General features: G+C 46.3%; 1 protein-coding gene across 6 annotated transcripts in view; it reads right to left on the reverse strand.

Annotated features, from left to right (window-relative positions):
* Positions 1-2,778: 2,778 nt before the first annotated feature.
* The window catches only part of mcf2l2 (MCF.2 cell line derived transforming sequence-like 2), a 145,824-nt gene continuing 126,786 nt past the window's right edge, over positions 2,779-21,816 (reverse strand). For 4 of the 6 annotated variants that reach the window (XM_061737347.1, XM_061737343.1, XM_061737344.1 and 1 more), the window contains 7 exons: positions 15,856-15,948; positions 14,609-14,701; positions 11,829-11,900; positions 11,345-11,455; positions 7,830-7,939; positions 7,113-7,228; positions 2,779-3,396 (listed from right to left, as the gene is read on the reverse strand). In XM_061737347.1, the coding sequence (XP_061593331.1) occupies position 3,396; positions 7,113-7,228; positions 7,830-7,939; positions 11,345-11,455; positions 11,829-11,900; positions 14,609-14,701; positions 15,856-15,948 (596 nt within the window). In that variant the 3' untranslated portion in view covers positions 2,779-3,395. The remainder of the gene's footprint in view (positions 3,397-7,112; positions 7,229-7,829; positions 7,940-11,344; positions 11,456-11,828; positions 11,901-14,608; positions 14,702-15,855; positions 15,949-21,816) is intronic. The other 2 variants (XM_061737346.1, XM_061737348.1) reach the window with 2 other exon arrangements.

The raw sequence follows: 21,816 nt of genomic DNA on the forward strand, positions 1-21,816 counted from the left end.
GCTCAGTGAAGGCGCTGTCATCACCTGGTTTAATCCACGTTTCCGTCAACAACAGAAAATCCAACTCACGTGTTGAGAAGAAGTCATTTAGGATGAACGTTATATTTGCAACAGACCTCGTGTTAATGAGAGCAAAACGCATTGGTGTGCGGTCAGTTTGCTCAGATGCTCGAGCAACGGGTCGCAGGTGTTGCTGCACGGAGCCCCGTCTGCAGACGCTGACCCGCCGCGGGCGGCGGGGATGTTGGGAGGCGGTGCCCGGGACAGGTGAACGGAGCCAAATCAGCTCCTGCTGGAAGTCCCTAGGACCAGGACTAAACTCTGGGGTGATCAGGCCTTCTCCGTTGCTGGACCCAGGCTCTGGAATAAGCTGCCCCCAGAAATGCGCACCATCACTGACTTTGGGGTTTCATGTGCTGAGGGCCGCGCCAGGTAGGCTCTCAGTCGGACGAGTGCACCGCTTCGTTTCCCCCGCTTTCTGTGGCAACGTTTGCGGGGCAGGTGAACAGGTGGATGCTGCAGGTAGTGGGGCACAGACGCCAAAAACGGAGGGAGCGTCTTTGATTGTCCATTACATCCATGGATGATAGGCTTGATCACTGAATCCTGTATATTTAGCAAGGTCTGGCGATCATACATCAGCAGAGGTGACACATTCTTAACAAAAACTGTTATTAACAGCAATAGGAGTAAAACACAGAGCAGAGGTAGACGGCCTGCCATACACAGCGGCGCCATCTTCATCTTCAACTCTACTACTACTACTACTACTACCCACACTAACCCCAACAGCTGACTGTGTCAGTGATGTCTTTTCTTCACTTATGTTAATTTTTTACTATATTTTACTACTTATTTTATGTGTCATTGGGCTGGGAAACGCCACATAAATAAATATGTCTGACGTGTTGAAATGACAATAAAAACTCTTTTTAAATCTTATTGTGTTGATGTGGAAGATTTGGAAGGATTTTTGAGAGACTGATGGCTGTTCTTGTTCTGATAGAGACGCATCATTTAGAATGAAAAGTAACACAGCTCACATGGTAAGTTTTCATATACATTTAAATTTGGACCAGTTTGAAATACATATGAAAAAAGTGAAAGCATTCATTTTGTAAAGGCATCCCAATGAGGCAGTATGCACATTACAATGTCAGATACAATTTACAGACTTTATACATTCTTTTATGTGGTGAAATGGCTATTAGATTTCAGCATGGTAAAGTACAAAAGAAATATTTAATGTTATAAAGATACTTTTTTTTTTCATTTTAAAATCAAAAGCAAAATGTACAATATGATCAGAAGGATTGAATTTCCTTACAGAATGAATATCAAAACAAATTAGGTCTGATTTGCTCCCTCTTCTATTCACAGGGACCCATTTTTACTTCAAGCCATCCATCCATCATAGCCAGTGCACGGTGGCAGCTTGTTATATTGTAAGAAAGTCATATATCTTAGTTTATTTTCTTCATTGAAACAGTGATTTTTGGATGATTTTTTTGCTGTTTTCCAGTAATACTTCTGACACTTTTACCAGCTGTTATGTTCAGTGCTGTTTACGAGTGGGAGCAGATGATTAACATTTCAAAAGACTGAGACCCCAACTCTCTGATGGGTTGAAGAGGAAACACCGTGGATGTCAAACAGCAGCAAAGCAAGGAGAGAAAAAGAAGGTTTAAACCATCTTGTCACTCATAATGGGGGATGTAAAATGTTTAAAACAAGATGCATGAGCTGGGAGTGCTAAGACATCTGCTTCAGTGAGACTGCTTGTTCCCAATCCCCAAGTCTCTCTGCCTTACTCTTACTGATTCTCATCACAGGTTCAAATGCTGACAAACCAACAAATGTCTTTTAACAGAATCATGTATCAGATAGTGATCAACCAGGGCACCTTGTATGTGTCTTGCACACTTAAAGAATGACAGTGCAGCACAGCTACTCCAGTTTTCAGTGGGAGACAAGGTGCTATATTGCTCCCTAAAAACCTCTAGGTTCTCATATAAGCAGCAACACCTATGGGTCGTCTCAAATGAAGAGTTTAAATACTGAAATGGCTACAACAGAGCAAAACGGGAAGAATGTGGATCAAAGAGGTCTGCAGCACAAACACGCGCCAACTCAAGGCTTAGAATTGATACACAGAGTTTAAAACGAAGGAACTTGAACGTTATGGCTTGGTGTGTTATGAATGTTGCATCTCCTGAGACACTGCTCCAAAAAAATAAAGGGGACACTTTGACCAACACAATGTAACTATGTGTGTATATATATATATATATATATATATATATATATATATATATATATATATATATATATATATATATATATATATATATATATATATATATATATATTCATATATATATATATCTATATATATATACATACATATATTCATATATATATATTACATATATACACATATATATACATACATATATATACCGTATATATATACCGTATATATATATAAATACTGTACACACACACACACACACACACACACACACACACACACACACACACACACACACACACACACACACACACACACACACACACACACACACACACACACACACACACACACACACATAGTCACTTAGTCACATGCATATAAACACACACACACATGATCATATATATACACACACACACACATAGATATACACACTGGCTTGTTCACCTGCATGCTGGCTCTCTAGTTTTTGGGTTTAGGTAGCGGTAGCGGTAGCTTAGCTCAGACTGCGATCAGATCTCATTCTGACATGTTTTAAGGACATTACATCGTAACTGGATCAGCCTGTCGTGTGTTTCCACTTAAATTTTGAGTGTGACTCTAAATCCAGAGCTAAATTTGATTTCCATTGGTAATTTTTTTGATTTGTTGTCAGCACATTCAACTTCATGAAGAAAAAAGGATTTAGTATGAATACTTCATTCATTCAGATCTGGGATGTCTTATTTGTAGCAGTGTAGTACAGGTATGTCCTCTAAATGACAGATACAGTAGTTGGCTCTGCAAGCATCACAGCTGGTACTGCCAGATAGCAAAACTGTGATATGGTGTTCCAACTGTAGGATTCAAGCATGTCAAAGTTCCAGCTTTTTCCAGAGAAACCCTTTCTTCCATTGAGAAAAATCAGTGAATCAGACCTGAAAAACTACGACAGTAAAATAAAAGTAGAGAACATTTGTAATCCATGAATAAGAACAACAAATAGAAAAAGCTGAAAGCTTGGAAAAAAGTTTGTAGTCAAACAACTACAAAGTTTGCCATGTTCATTTACTATCCTGAGAAACATCTCTCCATGTACTGATGGATTTTGGAGAGTCGGAGCGAGAGTCTGAGCGCTGCTGTACTCAGATCACTGGAGATATCTGGGGAAACAGAAAAACAAGGTGTAGCGTTAGATCACAAAAAAGATATTCGGAAATATGGTATAAAAAGAGTCAAGTCATGAAAACAAAGTTTAATGAATAGACAACCTGGTTAGAGGTGCTAAAAGAGCCGGGGAGCATAGAACTAGGCTTTTACAGAAGTTTGAAATGGAGAAAAAAAACAAATATCTGTAATTTGCTACTGACATGCTTGGACAATAACAGTTTCAACGGATCTGAAGAACCTCTGACTGAAAATACTATTGCTGAATGACTGTTTTGAAGAGGATGCTCAGGGTCTTTGTACACAGCTCCGGAGGCTCCGGAGGCTCCGGAGGCTCCGGAGGCTCCGGAGGCTCCGGAGGCTCCGGAGGCTCCGGAGGCTCCGAGGCTCCAGGACCGTCCCCAGAGCTGGGCCAGCAATCTTTATCAGTTTGTTTAGTTTTCTTTAAAGGGAACCCTGGCTATTAAGACATGTAGGTCTTAAAAGATAAATGTTGGTATCAATTATAACAATGTGATATAGAAAACCTTTTTGATGTCTTCGTTTTTATAAAATTTGAAAATATAATTTAACTCGTAGGTCGTCATTGTTGTTTACACCACAATGCACTCTGGGTAGTGACGTCAGTCGGTGCTGGCCCCTGTACACTGTTGTGACTGTTCAACCAGATAATCCAGAGGATAAACATGTCATCTGTTCAGCCATTTACATTTGAACCCGAGCGCAAGGTCAAGGAGGAGGACAACACTGAAAACATATCTCAAAACGAGCCAAATGAAGACCAAAAAAGACGGGATGAGGCGAGAGTGGGACAAAATCCATGGTGTCTGTGCAGCAACTGCGTCTCCATGCCAACAGAGAAGGAGAGCGTTTGCTGCTGTTTTTGTCAGCAGCTGTTCACTTTAAGCTATTGTGTGATAAAACGTATTCCAATATCAATCATTTTGGAGATTATTATCATCCACCGCTGTCCTATGCTTTATAAATCATTAGGACAGGTGGCGCCGCCAGTATTCCATTTCGTAATAGGCACAGAAACAGTTCGTCCACTGCTCTATACGGCTAATTTCAGGGTCCCACTCGGCCTGAATATTCCACTATCCATTAGGGAGAGGATAGGTTGGTTGGCTATTCAGAGTTCAATAAGTATTTCAAAGATCTTTTTTCCTCAAACAAAACTTTGCAGTGACAAATTGGATAACGTGCGCACGGCGCACTACAGATATGGTGACATTAGTATGTGCACCTCCACACAGATACAAACATAAATGTTTAAAATTAAGTACAGCAACATAAAGCATGAACTATAAAAACACCATAAAAACACCAGAAAAAGCCCCATAAAACTCAGATAGGCTAAACGACCACACGTTTCAACTAGCAGATAGCCGATGCTACAATAAAAACCCCAGCCAGATGTGGCGTCATTAAATTAAATAAAGATGTCTATTTGAAGCGAAGTCTGCGCGTTTGGTCAAACTCCCGGGCAAGTCCACTCAACCTCTGGTCTGTCATGGTAACATCACAGTGGACCCAGCACGTACCAAAAATAAATACATACATCCTTCAAAAGGATTTATGGGATATACAGTTTAATGCAGTGATAAGATGCCCACGACTTTGATCATTTTTGCAGATCTCCCGTGCATCACAGCACACGAGAACTTTGAGCCAGTTTGCCTGAACCGAGACGTCTTATGGGCTCGTCAGCCTCCACGACCGGGAGAATGCTGCTCATCTATGTTTTAGATACCTGTCGCAGTTAAACTAACGCGGCTTATCTTCCCTTAGCAACCGGACTACGTCATCGCCCCCAGAATGCATTGCGCAGGTAAAACATGGTGCCTCCCGCAGGTCAAAATATGTAATAAACATTGTAGATTTTTAAAGTAATTACATTATTTTATGTGTTTCTTACAACATTTTTTAGTATAAGAGAACAATTGTGGCTTATTAGGGCCTACAAGTCTTAATAACTGGTGTTCCTTTTAAGTCAGTGGCTCTCAGAGAAAAGAGTAAATCCAAGGACCCCAAATAATTATTTTAGAATCCAGAAATGGTTTTTCCATACATTTCTTTCCGCCAGACCAAAAATATTATCAGTACAAATGTGATGTTTGTTAATTGAACTAACAACAGACAGCTGACCTAAAGTCCAACTACTATCATACTCTTCAGCATCTGTCCACGTGATTCAGGATGCACTTCATTCTCTTGATTCTCTGGGTTGGATCAGGACGGACCTCCTCCCGTTTCCCTGCAGTGTCCTGGATGCTCCTCCTGGTTCCAGGGTGGTTGTCCTGGATGCTCCTCCTGGTTCCAGGGTGGTTGTCCTGGATGCTCCTCCTGGTTCCAGGGTGGTTGTCCTGGATGCTTCTCCTGGTTCCAGGGTGGTTGTCCTGGATGCTCCTCCTGGTTCCAGGGTGGTTGTCCTGGATGCTTCTCCTGGTTCCAGGGTGGTTGTCCTGGATGCTCCTCCTGGTTCCAGGGTGGTTGTCCTGGATGCTTCTCCTGGTTCCAGGGTGGTTGTCCTGGATGCTCCTCCTGGTTCCAGGGTGGTTGTCCTGGATGCTTCTCCTGGTTCCAGGGTGGTTGTCCTGGATGCTCCTCCTGGTTCCAGGGTGGTTGTCCTGGATGCTCCTCCTGGTTCCAGGGTGGTTGTCCTGGATGCTTCTCCTGGTTCCAGGGTGGTTGTCCTGGATGCTCCTCCTGGTTCCAGGGTGGTTGTCCTGGATGCTTCTCCTGGTTCCAGGGTGGTTGGCGGTGGTTTACTCTTCAACGTTTCTCCAAGAAGGTTAGCTTTCCTCACCGCCCACTACTCACCGCCAAAGTTTCTTCTAAAGTCTTAGCCATCCATGTCACCAGTTGTTTTTGTCCACACCTTTGTGGCCCACATCAGCATCCAGGCTGATCTAGCCCCAGAAACGTTTAACCATAGTGCTCTGCCCTGGATCCTTCTCCAGCTGCTGCCACGGCTTCATCAGTCCTCTCTGCTCATCTGGGACCCAGTTCCTGCTCCTCCTCCGGTCCTGCCCTGCCCTAGCTGTCCTACCCCCCAGACTGCCCCCTGAACAACCACAAGGGCTCTCCCTGAATTGTCTTAGCAGTATGCCGAGCTCCGAGCACCCCGGGACAGGCCTCCCCTCTCTGCCCATCATTCACCCCTGTCAGCCCTCTCAGCAGATGGTGGAAGTGAAACTTGTATTTACTATTGTTTAATACAAGGAGACAACTGTTGTGGATAAAGTACCTTTGTAAGTACCTCTGTAAAAACACATTTGAACCATTCTGGGACTGTAATATCTGATTGAGGAACTGATATTCTCCATCACAACAACCAGGCAGTTCCAATCCTGACTACACCAAACTGAATTTGCTTCAGCCCTGGACTCTATTTTCACATTCTGTCCATGAGGACGAACTGCAGAGAAATTGTGAGACAGAACCTTGTCGGTGGTAACCACAGGACACATACCGGCTGCCTTAGCATGTGGGAACATCTTTAGTTGCAAACAAAGCAGATTTCATGTAGAAAATACCTCATTGAGGCTTGATATTACTGCAGCTTCTTGTTGCAAAACACACACATTACTTGAGCAAAATGTAAAGCATCTTCCAGAACATTTAAAAGGGGGGAATCATTAGTAGAATTGACAGAATTTTGTATACCCATAGAAACAGAAGAGGATATGTGGAACCAAGTCAAACTTACCAGTTTCCATCATCCGCTTCCTCTAAAACATGATCCTCATCAGCAGTCCCCAGGGAAAGGTCCCTTGCTTCATAAGAAGCGTAAGTCAGTTGCACCCGGTAACGGCCGCTGTTACCCTGCAGAAAGACATTACTTAAAAACGTTGCACTTTTTTTTTTTTCTGTTATGCAAGGTAAAAATGATTGGATGGTGCTCCTCGATTCCTTTTCTACCATTATTTTGAGTTCATAATTTGCATTTTGTCAGTAGCCACAGAGATTTTCATTTGCCTTGAGTGCAAAAATCTTGCTGATTTCTTTGGAAAGTATGTGTCTCTCCATCTATGCATGGCTGTGCGCTAAACATAGCCTAATGGCTTTGTAGAGGCAGACAAATCCAGCAGAGGTGCACCTCCCTCCTCCCACATTTCTGAAATGTCAAGTAGTCGGTCTCTGCTACTTAGAAGACAAATCCATGAGAAATGACAATAATGCAGACAGGTCTTCCTTCCAGGGGCCTTGGAAGGGTATTGAATGGGAATGATAACAGAACAAGTGGAGAGACACTTCGAAATAAATATGAACAATTACAACATATAATTTATGTAAGTGTTGCTTTGAGCTATATTTTACTTGGGTCAAACATTTACCGTTAGTAAAATTGATCTAATTTTGAAGAAAAATATTTGAACCTGTGTCCTGAGTGGGTGAAGCTTCCTGACCTTTTTAGGCCACTTACATTTTTATTGCTGCGTTCGTCCTCTGAAGAGTTGGAGGACTCCTCTGCACTGGAAGGAATTGTTTCAAAGTCCTCTGTGTCCATGGAAAAAAGACGGCCCTGGGTCCAGCCTGAGAGGCAACGCACAATTTCAAAAACATGTTCCTAAGGACGGTGGTAGTACAATTCAGGTTGGGTTAACTAAGGCATATCAAAAACATACTTTTTGGAACTAATTTATTTAGATCTCGAAACAAAATGATTGGTTACGTACATATCACATTGTCTTTAGCCAAGTAGACAAGTGCTGGTACACTGCATATACCTCACCAGAACTAATGAAAGGGGCCTAAACAAACCTAGACCTTTAAAACAGAAAGAAAATTGAAGTATGCTTGCACAGCATGATAGAAAAAAAGCAATTATGGCTCTTAAAAAATAAAATAGATGAGAGGGGCACGCTGGTAGTTCAGCCGTCTCACAGCTAGAAGGTCCTGGATTCGCTATGGGTGCTGAGAGCGTGTTAAGTTCCCCCATGACTTCAGCACCCTGGGTGGGGTTGGAAAGGACCTTTCTGTGTGGAGTTTGCATGTTCTCCTCGTGTTTCCTTGGGTAGCAATGTGAGCTACCCTCACAAAAACATGCAGCAGTCCTGGGCTCTACTGCCCCCTCTGGCCAACCGGGGAACAGATGGGGTGGAAGGATCCGGCCAGAATAACGTGATCCTTCCACGCGCTACGTCCGACCAGGAGAAGCCCCACCCTGTCTGGTGAAAAGAATCGGCCTGCTCACTCCTCAGGTTAAGGAGACCTGAGCTCAGTGCAGGAACTCCCGGGGTTGGTAGAGGGAGCAATGCCCAGGACTGACTTAGTTAGGAGCACTGGATCAGAAAATGGGAAAAAATCGGGGATATAAAAAAAAAAGTATTTAGTCAGCCACCAATTGCGCAAGTTCTCCCACTTAAAAAGATGAGAGAGGCCTGTAATTTCCATCATAGGTAACTTCAACTATGAGAGACAGAATGGGGGGAAAGAATCCAGGAAATCACATTGTAAGATTTTTACTGAATGAATTGGTAAATTCCTGGGTAAAATAAGTATTTGGTCACCGACAAACAAGAAAGATTTCTGTCTTTCACAGACCTGTAACTTCTTCTTTTAGAGGCTCCTCTGTCCTCCACTCGTTACCTGTATTAATGCAGCTGTTTTAACTGGTTATCAGTATAAAAGACTCGTGTTTTAACTGGTTATCAGTATAAAAGACACCTGTTTTAACTGGTTATCAGTATAAAAGACACCTGTTTTAACTGGTTATCAGTATAAAATACACCTGTTTTAACTGGTTATCAGTATAAAAGACTCCTGTTTTAACTGGTTATCAGTATAAAAGACACCTGTTTTAACTGGTTATCAGTATAAAATACACCTGTTTTAACTGGTTATCAGTATAAAAGACACCTGTTTTAACTGGTTATCAGTATAAAAGACACCTGTTTTAACTGGTTATCAGTATAAAAGACACCTGTTTTAACTGGTTATCAGTATAAAAGACACCTGTTTTAACTGGTTATCAGTATAAAAGACACCTGTTTTAACTGGTTATCAGTATAAAAGACTCCTGTTTTAACTGGTTATCAGTATAAAAGACAACTGTTTTAACTGGTTATCAGTATAAAAGACTCCTGTTTTAACTGGTTATCAGTATAAAAGACACCTGTTTTAACTGGTTATCAGTGTAAAAGACTCCTGTTTTAACTGGTTATCAGTATAAAAGACACCTGTCCACAACCTCAAACAGTCACACTCCAAACTCCACTATGGCCAAGACCAAAGAGCTGTCAAAGGACGTGAGAAACTAAATTGTAGAACCTGCACCAGCGGGGAAGACTGAATCTGCAATAGGTAGCAGCTTGGAGTGAATAAATCAACTGTGGGAGCAATTATTAGAAAATGGAAGACATACAAGACACTGATAATCTCCCTCCATCTGGGGCTCCAAGATCTCACCCCGTGGGGTAAAAATGATCACCAGAACGGTGAGTAAAGATCCCAGAACCACACGGGGACCTAGTGAAGGACCTGCAGAGAGCTGGGACCAGAGTAACAAAGGAACCATCAGTAACTCACTACGATCAGGGACTCAGATCCTGCAGAGAGCTGGGACCAGAGTAACAAAGGAACCATCAGTAACTCACTACGATCAGGGACTCAGATCCTGCAGAGAGCTGGGACCAGAGTAACAAAGGAACCATCAGTAACACACTACGATCAGGGACTCAGATCCTGCAGAGAGCTGGGACCAGAGTAACAAAGGAACCATCAGTAACACACTACGATCAGGGACTCAGATCCTGCAGAGAGCTGGGACCAGAGTAACAAAGGAACCATCAGTAACACACTACGATCAGGGACTCAGATCCTGCAGAGAGCTGGGACCAGAGTAACAAAGGAACCATCAGTAACACACTACGATCAGGGACTCAGATCCTGCAGAGAGCTGGGACCAGAGTAACAAAGGAACCATCAGTAACACACTACGATCAGGGACTCAGATCCTGCAGAGAGCTGGGACCAGAGTAACAAAGGAACCATCAGTAACACACTACGATCAGGGACTCAGATCCTGCAGGACCAGACGTTCCCCTGCTGAAGACAGGACATGTCCAGGTCTGAAGTTTGCTAGAGAGCATTTGGATGATGCAGGAGAGGATTGGGAGAATGTTATATGATCAGATGAAACCAAAATAGAACTTTTTGGTAGAAACACTTGTGTTTGGAGGATAAAGAAATCTGAGTTGCATCCAAAGAACACCAAACCTACTGTGAAGCACGGGGGTGGAAACATCAGGCTTTGGGGATGTTTTTATGTTTTTATGTTTTCGGTGAGGGCAGCAGAAGTGCTCGGGGAGCGTTCCAGCAGAGACTCCAGTCAGTCCCTCCCCCAGACTCGCTTCAACTCAAACCGCCACAGGAGACCCTTCCTGCCCACACCTACCCTTTAAAGAGATTTAAATACTGATGGACAGTCACTGTAACATTCCCCTTTGGATAATAAAGTATCATTGAACCGAAGTGAACTGAATCTAAGTGAACTAAAGTGAATTGAAGAGCTTTCTCACTTCAGCCAATAAACCAGAGAGGGGTTGACTACCTAAGAGCAAGGCATGATGCAAACATGGAGTAGATGCAAGTGCTGTTTATTTTGTCAAAGACACATCCATGATGGTCAGAGTAGTATCTGTATTTACATTTTATCTCAGTGGTTGCATTTATAAAATCAAAGAAAGAGATAGAAAGAGTTAGAACAAAAGAGAACATGAGGAAAAAAAAGAGACCATCAGCCTACACACTCAGAGCTCACGATGTCCCCCGACACATTGGCTCATTTGAACAATATTCAAGGTGGTGCAACTGGGACCCATGTCTGTGTCTCACATGCAGCCCCCGAACTGTCAATAAATGAAACTAAGAGAAAACAGCCATGAAGTGGGCGGCTGTAGGAATGACTGGAAGAGTTCAGGCGTCCTCTGCAGTTACCTGGTTGGGAGGTGGATCTAGGAACGGCTGCCGAGCCCCCAGCACCTTTTACAGCTCTGCTACTCATGTTCTGACGCTTCCCAACTGCTGCCATAGCACCACGCAAAGTTTCTGGAAGGAAGCCACATGCTTTATCCCATCCTTGTTACAAATATATTTGCACAACTTTATCAACCAAAACCAATCTTAAAAATGGGGGGTGACCACTAGATGATTAACGGTTCTTCAGTAAAGAGAGACGTTCAACTCGTGCAGAAATCAGTGACCACACAAAAACTACAACATGCAACAAGAAATGCAGGTGATTCATCAGTCATTTGATGCCCATGCATTGTGAAAACGTACAACTCAAACTACAAAAATACTACAACTACAAGTGAAATGTAACATCCCAAAATAAAATGTGTAGACAGACAAAGCTACGAGAAAATAATCCAATGAAACATTTAATGTCAAATAAGCCACACTATCTATCTCTGTGTACCTTCGTAACCAAAGGGAGTGGGGTCACTCTTTATTTCATGTCTCTTGTTCTTATTGATAGTGGAGAGGGTACCTGGAACACACGACCACAGAAAGTCCATCAACATCCATCTAATGCTGCTTTTCCACTAGCACCTACTCAGCCCGACTCCACTCGGTTTGGTTCTTTTCCACTAGGGGTCTGACGTTCCGAGTAGATACTTTTCTGTAACTACTGCTGAGTCGGCTGTATCTGACATCATCACACTACAGGCCACCAATTGGTCGGGGGGTTGGAGTCAGACGTCTGAGTCAGGAGGAGGAAATCAGAGAAAGAGACTCTGACAGCAGCTTCTTGTTCATTTTATTCCAGCAGCAACGGCAGCAGAAGTCTGTTTGGTGATCCAACTCTGAAGTGCACATGTTCATAAACCTGCTGCTGAGGAGAGAATTAAAAAGGGATGTAGACGGTGATAAGGAACGACCAGATCTACCAGGAGCTCTGTCTCTTCATAGCTGTTCGCAGCTCCCAGCTCACTTTTCAGCAGTGCCGAGACAAAATAAAATCATTCAGCATCATTGCTTGAATCTTCTTTCACTCTCATTTTTTAACTTGATATCAAACACAAGCCACAGACCCAGCAGCACATCTATCATCTCCTCCAGGTTGTACATCTTTAGTGTTGTTATCTTCTTCGTTTAGATACACAATCAAATACGTCACAGCAGCTTCACTCCAACCTCCTACTTCTGCTACAGGTGCTGGATTGTAGTGGAAAAGAAACCAGGCCGAGCTGAGATGAGCAGAGCTGAGTAGATGCTAGTGGAAAATTGACCATAGACAGTTCAGTTCAGTGACATTCAACTTGTAGCTGAGAACAGTTTTTTGTCAGACACACAGTCACTGGTATTGGGTACACAGAAGAAATGTTTCCACTAGCAGGGGTTCTGGGGGGAACCCTCCAACAGGAGTTATTTGTGATGACACTGCTGACCACATGATGGCAGTAAGGCACACATTCTTTGCTGTTCGCAAATGGCCAGCAGCATAAACGGATACGGAAAGGAAGAATACAGCAAAAGTAGAAAGAGAAGCAGAAACACATAATCAAGGAGGAAACATAGATGCCTGTTGTGTATTTGTTTTTTTTTGTAAAAAGAAGCCAACTTGAAGAGGGTGTTCCGAGGGCTGAGGGGCTGAGCTGCTCAGGTCTGATCAGACCCTGCTCAGGATCAGGTCTGATCAGACCCTGCTCAGGATCAGGTCTGATCAGACCCTGCTCAGGATCAGGTCTGACCAGACCCTGATCAGACCCTGCTCAGGATCAGGTCTGACCAGACCCTGATCAGACCCTGCTCAGGATCAGGTCTGATCAGACCCTGCTCAGGATCAGGTCTGATCAGACCCTGCTCAGGATCAGGTCTGATCAGACCCTGCTCAGGATCAGGTCTGATCAGACCCTGCTCAGGATCAGGTCTGATCAGACCCTGCTCAGGATCAGGTCTGATCAGACCCTGCTCAGGATCAGGTCTGACCAGACCCTGATCAGACCCTGCTCAGGTCCTTCTTCACTACCTCTCCTGCTACAAACCTTTTTTTTCCCCACAAAAAAGTTCCTGGTGGCCTTTTTTGCAGGGCCAGTCCTGGTAGTGGAGACACGCATCAATGACCTGGCCCCAGAAACCCCATAATGGAAACACACCTCAGTACTAACACTGTGACACAAACTGAAAAGTGTGACGTGAAAACATAAGAAAACCCTTCTGATGAGTTGTTCAGTTATTAGTAGTTGAAAACATCTTTACTGCTGTAACTGTTTCTCCCTGAAGTTCTGTAAGTGATCAGACCTGGCTGGCCGTCGGTTGCTGTGTCCTGGCCTTAAAGGTGGAGCAGTTTTTCATCTCACACCCCTGGAAACTAACCCTCCCCCCATTAAAACCTTCTATAGTTAACGCTCCAGATATATGTTTGAGCTCTTTTTCTGTATTTTTTTTAGATTTTTCTTATTCAAGTAAAGAAAGCTTGCCTGTATTTTGAGTTTTTCAGACTAATTTTGTGCCAATTTTTTGCCCGTTTGAGCTTTTTCAGTTGCTTCTCTGACTCTTGGGAATAACTTCTAGTCTATGAAGTTGCCAATCTGGGAATTTGAGAATACATGAACAGCTTATTTTTACAAGTGGGAAGAGGAGCACACGGGGCAGAGAATAAGGAAATGCTAACTTTCCCCTGGAGTGTGTTGCACACAAACGTGGACACGATTGCTGTGGATTCAACTTGACTGTGACAGTTCCTTTGCCCAATCGCTTTGTAACCTAAGCACATTTCAAATATTCATTTTAAATACTTCTTCTACTACTTTTTATTCTTCTGTTATTATTTTGCATATCTGCACTTTTTACTGTTTTTTACTTTAATTGTTTTGAACTGAGCGCAGGAGAAGCTCTACAATGTAGTTGTACAATCTATCATGGCAATAAAAAGCATTCAATTCAAATTTCAAACCATTATTTGGGGGGGGTTACGGCTCAGGAGTCATTGATCATCGTGAGATTGCTGGTCTGGTTGCTGCTTCAGTCGTCTGCATGTCTCTCACCTAACACACCTGAACACCATGTTGTTCCTGGTGCAGCCAATGATGGAGGACTAAAGAAAACATTCAGTTCCTCAGTCCTGCTCCTCAAAGGGCACTGCCCTACATGTTTTAGATGTTTCCCTGCTCCAGTACACCTGTACATAACTATGAAACCCCCAAAAGGGAATAAAAAAAAAAAAATCATGGATCTTAATTCTAATATTGATACCTTTTGTCCATCGCGTGGAGGAGGAGGAAGAGGAAGCAAGAGAGGAAGTGAGAGAGAAACGGCGGGGAACCTCTGCCTCCTTAGTAGCAGGCTCTACAGCCAGAAAAGGGTATGAAAGCGTGAACAGACATGGAGAAGAAGAAGAAAGATCACATGTCCCATACAAAACATAAAGAGCACTAACAGACTTACTTGTGAAATCAATAATATTTAATGTATGATGTACTTGAAGAAAACTAAAAACAGAAAAGCGAAACAGCAATGCAAAATAAGTCACCGTCATAGTGTGCACATGTGCACATGACCGGTGGGAAGACTGTAAGGCAAATCCAAAGACAGCATCATCTCTTTAGTGAGTAGGAACACAACATTAATTCAACTAGAAAAACAAAAAAAAGACACTCAGGGAAGATTTTACCGCTGCATGCAGATGGTGGATTTCAACGGAGTCCCTGTGTATTGATGAGCGGACAAAGAGCACGGCTTCACACTGACACTGTTCTGTGTGACCTTTCAGCATCTCTGGCTAAATGTACGACACAACTCTGATTCAAAAGACCACAGTGGCTTTCATTTGTTTAAAAAAAGGGGTTCTATGTCAGGTGACCGACCTGCTGACTTATGACATCAGCACGCGTGGCTGCGACTCACCAACAGTGTAGTAACCTGTCTAATGAGCTAGAAGTCTAATTTTAAGCTTATGGGAATTCTGCAGAGTGCTTCCCAGTACTCCACAGCTCTGCCCAAGGACATGAACAGGAGAAGCTGCTAGAGGTCCAGAGCCACCCCAAACTCCAAGAGTGGAGTTTCAGTCAAACCCATTTCCTTTTCCACCCATTTACATCGTTGGGGGCTGGAACTGAATCATCATCAGACTTCAAAATGTCAAGATGGCTTGAGTGTGGCTTTACAATGATATCTTTATATTTGTAAATTGCTGTCATATGCCTTTTCACTTATACTCTGTCCCTTTCTTTTAACATCCCAGTGGCAGTACGCACAAAAGAAAGGAACAAAATACAGATGTGTACTTTATCATGCTCAGACACTTTAGACATCTGATAGTTGTTAAGCAAAATAGATACACAGCTGATGTTCAGGATGACAAGTAAAATGATAATCAAGATTATTACAACAGAGATAAAAGATAGAGAAAGAAACAGAACATCAAGAAGATGTTGATGAAGAAGGTGGCAGTGATAGTGGTAATCAGATTCAGGGTGGGGTTAGGAAGCATTAAGTATTACCTGCGGGAAGAGACCTCCGTTTGGAAAGTCCTTGCAAGGAGAAGTGCTTCCTAGCATTAATGGCTGAGAGGCCTGAATAGCTGGCCGAAGAATCTAGTGAGTGGCAAGGCAAGATGGATCAGGAGGATTAGAAGAGGATTATTTGCTGCTGGAAAGTGTGCAAAGTCTGAAATTTGTAAAAGAAATCTGAGTTTCTGTAAGACAAACAGAAAAACTTCCTCATATGAAATACCCAACCCAGTACATTTTTATCTTGATAACAGTTGTGATATACAGGTACAACTCTAAATCCTCAAGTAGTTGCGGCGCCATGTAAAATGTAAACAAAACAGAATGCAATCATTTGTAAATCTAATCTCTTATTCCAAATTAAAGTACATTTTATTCCCAAAAGAACATAAACAACATATTAGATGTTGAAACAGAGACATTTTGATATAACAGGAAGAAAGGCTGAGAGACAAGTCATGTATGATTTCAGCACCTCTGGAAGTATATCCCTTCTCTCTTTTCTGTTCTCTCATGTTTGGAGATTGTAATATTTGAGTGCACTTCGAAATAAAAACAAAATTTAAAAAAAAAAAAAAAAAAAAAAAGAAACAGAGACATTTTAGCAGTAATGGAACATTTCTGTAGAATCCTCCCATCTTCAGGCAGTGGGACAAGGTTTGCATGGTGTTTAAAAGAACATTTTCCATTTTACACCAGAGCATTTTAAATGATCTTTGATCCAGAAAAGACAGCTGTGTTTCTGGATCATGTTCACATATGGGTTATTCTTGGGACGATAGAGCTGTAAAATGCATCTGGAGAATTTATGTTGAACTGTGTTGAACATAAATTCTGTGCCATTAACTGTGTCCAGTTGTCTCTGGAAGTGTAGGTGGGTGAGACTGGTGTAGGTGGGAGAGACTGGTGTAGGTGGGTGAGACTGGTGTAGGTGGGAGAGACTGGTGTAGGTGGGAGAGGCTGGTGTAGGTGGGCGAGACTGGTGTAGGTGGGAGAGGCTGGTGTAGGTGGGAGAGACTGGTGTAGGTGGGAGAGACTGGTGTAGGTGGGTGAGACTGGTGTAGGTGGGAGAGACTGGTGTAGGTGGGTGAGACTGGTGTAGGTGGGAGAGACTGGTGTAGGTGGGAGAGGCTGGTGTAGGTGGGTGAGACTGGTGTAGGTGGGAGAGACTGGTGTAGGTGGGAGAGACTGGTGTAGGTGGGTGAGACTGGTGTAGGTGGGAGAGACTGGTGTAGGTGGGAGAGACTGGTGTAGGTGGGTGAGACTGGTGTAGGTGGGTGAGACTGGTGTAGGTGGGAGAGGCTGGTGTAGGTGGGAGAGACTGGTGTAGGTGGGAGAGGCTGGTGTAGGTGGGAGAGACTGGTGTAGGTGGGAGAGGCGGGTGTAGGTGGGAGAGACTGGTGTAGGTGGGTGAGACTGGTGTAGGTGGGAGAGGCTGGTGTAGGTGGGTGAGACTGGTGTAGGTGGGTGAGATTGGTGTAGGTGGGAGAGACTGGTGTAGGTGGGAGAGACTGGTGTAGGTGGGAGAGGCTGGTGTAGGTGGGTGAGACTGGTGTAGGTGGGTGAGACTGGTGTAGGTGGGTGAGACTGGTGTAGGTGGGTGAGACTGGTGTAGGTGGGTGAGACTGGTGTAGGTGGGAGAGACTGGTGTAGGTGGGTGAGACTGGTGTAGGTGGGTGAGATTGGTGTAGGTGGGAGAGACTGGTGTAGGTGGGAGAGACTGGTGTAGGTGGGTGAGACTGGTGTAGGTGGGTGAGACTGGTGTAGGTGGGAGAGACTGGTGTAGGTGGGTGAGACTGGTGTAGGTGGGTGAGATTGGTGTAGGTGGGAGAGACTGGTGTAGGTGGGAGAGACTGGTGTAGGTGGGAGAGACTGGTGTAGGTGGGTGAGACTGGTGTAGGTGGGAGAGACTGGTGTAGGTGGGTGAGACTGGTGTAGGTGGGAGAGGCTGGTGTAGGTGGGAGAGGCTGGTGTAGGTGGGAGAGACTGGTGTAGGTGGGAGAGACTGGTGTAGGTGGGAGAGACTGGTGTAGGTGGGAGAGACTGGTGTAGGTGGGAGAGACTGGTGTAGGTGGGTGAGACTGGTGTAGGTGGGAGAGGCTGGTGTAGGTGGGCGAGACTGGTGTAGGTGGGAGAGGCTGGTGTAGGTGGGAGAGACTGGTGTAGGTGGGAGAGACTGGTGTAGGTGGGAGAGACTGGTGTAGGTGGGAGAGACTGGTGTAGGTGGGTGAGACTGGTGTAGGTGGGAGAGGCTGGTGTAGGTGGGAGAGGCTGGTGTAGGTGGGTGAGACTGGTGTAGGTGGGAGAGACTGGTGTAGGTGGGAGAGGCTGGTGTAGGTGGGAGAGACTGGTGTAGGTGGGAGAGACTGGTGTAGGTGGGAGAGACTGGTGTAGGTGGGTGAGACTGGTGTAGGTGGGTGAGACTGGTGTAGGTGGGAGAGGCTGGTGTAGGTGGGAGAGACTGGTGTAGGTGGGAGAGGCTGGTGTAGGTGGGAGAGACTGGTGTAGGTGGGAGAGGCTGGTGTAGGTGGGAGAGGCTGGTGTAGGTGGGAGAGGCTGGTGTAGGTGGGAGAGGCTGGTGTAGGTGGGAGAGACTGGTGCGAGGGTTGGGCGAGGGTTGGGCTATGGTTGGGCAAGGGTTGAGTCTCTGTTTTCTGTACCACTGATATCTGAGTATTCCTGCAGAGGACTGACTTGTACTGGAAGTCTGAGGTGTACAGCGTGAAGAGGAATGCTGAGTATACAGTCTCCTGTGGTGCTACTTTGCTGCAGACAACCTGGTCATAAACACAACCATTCAGTCTCACTAGCCCCCTTTTACATTACCAGATACCCTGCATTTAAGATGCTGATCTTTTTCTTTTTTTTTAAATATTTGTATCCCGATTTTTTTCACCCAGTGCCCCTACCTAAGTCAGTCCCGGGCATTGCTCTCCCTCTACCAGAATCCTGACTGGTGTAGGTGGGAGAGACTGGTGTAGGTGGGTGAGACTGGTGTAGGTGGGAGAGACTGGTGTAGGTGGGTGAGACTGGTGTAGGTGGGTGAGACTGGTGTAGGTGGGTGAGACTGGTGTAGGTGGGTGAGATTGGTGTAGGTGGGAGAGACTGGTGTAGGTGGGAGAGACTGGTGTAGGTGGGAGAGACTGGTGTAGGTGGGAGAGACTGGTGTAGGTGGGAGAGACTGGTGTAGGTGGGTGAGACTGGTGTAGGTGGGAGAGACTGGTGTAGGTGGGAGAGGCTGGTGTAGGTGGGTGAGACTGGTGTAGGTGGGAGAGACTGGTGTAGGTGGGAGAGACTGGTGTAGGTGGGTGAGACTGGTGTAGGTGGGTGAGACTGGTTTAGGTGGGTGAGATTGGTGTAGGTGGGAGAGACTGGTGTAGGTGGGAGAGACTGGTGTAGGTGGGTGAGACTGGTGTAGGTGGGTGAGATTGGTGTAGGTGGGAGAGACTGGTGTAGGTGGGAGAGACTGGTGTAGGTGGGAGAGACTGGTGTAGGTGGGAGAGACTGGTGTAGGTGGGAGAGACTGGTGTAGGTGGGAGAGACTGGTGTAGGTGGGTGAGACTGGTGTAGGTGGGAGAGACTGGTGTAGGTGGGTGAGACTGGTGTAGGTGGGAGAGGCTGGTGTAGGTGGGAGAGACTGGTGTAGGTGGGAGAGACTGGTGTAGGTGGGAGAGACTGGTGTAGGTGGGTGAGACTGGTGTAGGTGGGTGAGACTGGTGTAGGTGGGAGAGGCTGGTGTAGGTGGGAGAGACTGGTGTAGGTGAGAGAGGCTGGTGTAGGTGGGAGAGGCTGGTGTAGGTGGGAGAGGCTGGTGTAGGTGGGAGAGGCTGGTGTAGGTGGGAGAGACTGGTGTAGGCGGGAGAGACTGGTGTAGGTGGGAGAGGCTGGTGTAGGTGGGAGAGACTGGTGTAGGTGGGAGAGACTGGTGTAGGTGGGAGAGACTGGTGTAGGTGGGTGAGACTGGTGTAGGTGGGAGAGACTGGTGTAGGTGGGTGAGACTGGTGTAGGTGGGAGAGACTGGTGTAGGTGGGAGAGGCTGGTGTAGGTGGGAGAGACTGGTGTAGGTGGGAGAGACTGGTGTAGGTGGGAGAGACTGGTGTAGGTGGGTGAGACTGGTGTAGGTGGGTGACACTGGTGTAGGTGGGAGAGGCTGGTGTAGGTGGGAGAGACTGGTGTAGGTGGGAGAGGCTGGTGTAGGTGGGAGAGGCTGGTGTAGGTGGGAGAGACTGGTGCGAGGGTTGGGCGAGGGTTGGGCTATGGTTGGGCAAGGGTTGGGCAAGGGTTGGGCTATGATTGGGCAAGGGTTGGGCTATGGTTGGGTGAGGGTTGGGCTATGGTTGGGCGAGGATTCGGCTATGGTTGGGCTATGGTTGGGAGAGGGTTGGGCTATGGTTGGACGAGGGTTGGGCGAGAGTTGGGCTATGGTTGGGCGAGGGTTGGGCTATGTTTGGGTGAGGGTTGGGCTATGGTTGGGTGAGGGTTGGACTATGGTTGGGCGAGGGTTGGGCTATGCTTGGGCGAGGGTTGGGCTATGCTTGGGCGAGGGTTGAGCTATGCTTGGGCGAGGGTTGGGCTATGCTTGGGCGAGGGTTAGGCTATGGTTGGGTGAGGGTTGGGCTATGGTTGGGCTATGGTTGGGCGAGGGTTGGGTGAGTGTTGGACTATGGTTGGGCGAGGGTTGGGCTATGGTTGGGCGAGGGTTGGACTATGGTTGGGCGAGGGTTGGGCTATGGTTGGGCGAGGGTTGGACTATGGTTGGGCGGGGGTTGGACTATGGTTGGGCGAGGGTTGGACTATGGTTGGGCGAGGGTTGGGCTATGGTTGGGAAAGGGTTGGGCTATGGTTGGGCGAGGGTTGGGCTATGGTTGGGAAAGGGTTGGGCGAGGGTTGGGCGAGGGTTGGGAAAGGGTTGGGCCAGGGTTGGGCTATGGTTAGGCCAGGGTTGGGCTATGGTTGGGCGAGGGTTGGGCTATGGTTGGGCTATGGTTGTGCGAGGGTTGGGCTATGGTTGGGCGAGGGTTGGGCTATGGTTGGGCGAGGGTTGGGCAAGGGTTTGGCCAGGGTTGGGCCAGGGTTGGGCTATGGTTGGGCGAGGGTTGGGCTATGGTTGGGCGAGGGTAAGGAAAGGGTTGGGCCATGGTTGGGCTATGGTTGGGCGAGATTTGGGCTATGTATGGGCGAGGGTTGGGCTTGGGTTGGGCGAGGGTTGGGTTATAGTTGGGCGAGGGTTGGGATATAGTTGGGCGAGGGTTGGGCTATGGTAGGGCGAGGGTTGGGCTATGGTTGGGCGAGGATTGGGCTATGGTTGGGCGAGGGTTGGGCTATGGTTGGGAAAGGGTTGGGCGAGGGTTGGACTATGTTTGGCCGAGGGTTGGGCTATGGTTGGGCGAGAGTTGGGCCAGGGTTGGGCTATGGTTGGGAAAGGGTGGTGCGAGGGTTTGGCTATGGTTGGGCAAGGGGTTGGGCGAGGGTTGGGCTATGGTTGTGCGAGGGTTGAGCTTGGGTTGGGTTATAGTTGGGCGAGGGTTGGGTTATAGTTGGGCGAGGGTTGGGGGCGAGGGTTGGGTTATAGTTGGGCGAGGGTTGGGCTATGGTAGGGCGAGGGTTGGGCTATGGTAGGGCGAAGGTTGGGCTATGGTTGGGCGAGGATTGGGCTATAGTTGGGCAAGGGTTGGGCTATGGTTGGCAAAGGGCTGGGCGAGGGTTGGACTATGGTTGGGCGAGGGTTGGGCTATGGTTGGGCGAGGGTTGGGCCAGGGTTGGGAAAGGGTGGTGCGAAGGTTGGGCGAGGGTTGGGCTATGGTTTGACTATGGTTGGGCATGGTTTGGGCGAGGGTTGGGCTATGGTTGTGCGAGGGTTGGGCAAGGGGTTAAGCTATGGTTGGGCGAGGGTTGGGCCATAGTTGGGCTAGAGTTGGGCAAAGGTTGGGCGAGGGTGGTGCGAGGGTTGGG

The sequence above is a fragment of the Cololabis saira genome, chromosome 13, assembly GCF_033807715.1.
Source record: "Cololabis saira isolate AMF1-May2022 chromosome 13, fColSai1.1, whole genome shotgun sequence".
Taxonomy (NCBI): Eukaryota; Metazoa; Chordata; class Actinopteri; order Beloniformes; family Belonidae; genus Cololabis; species Cololabis saira.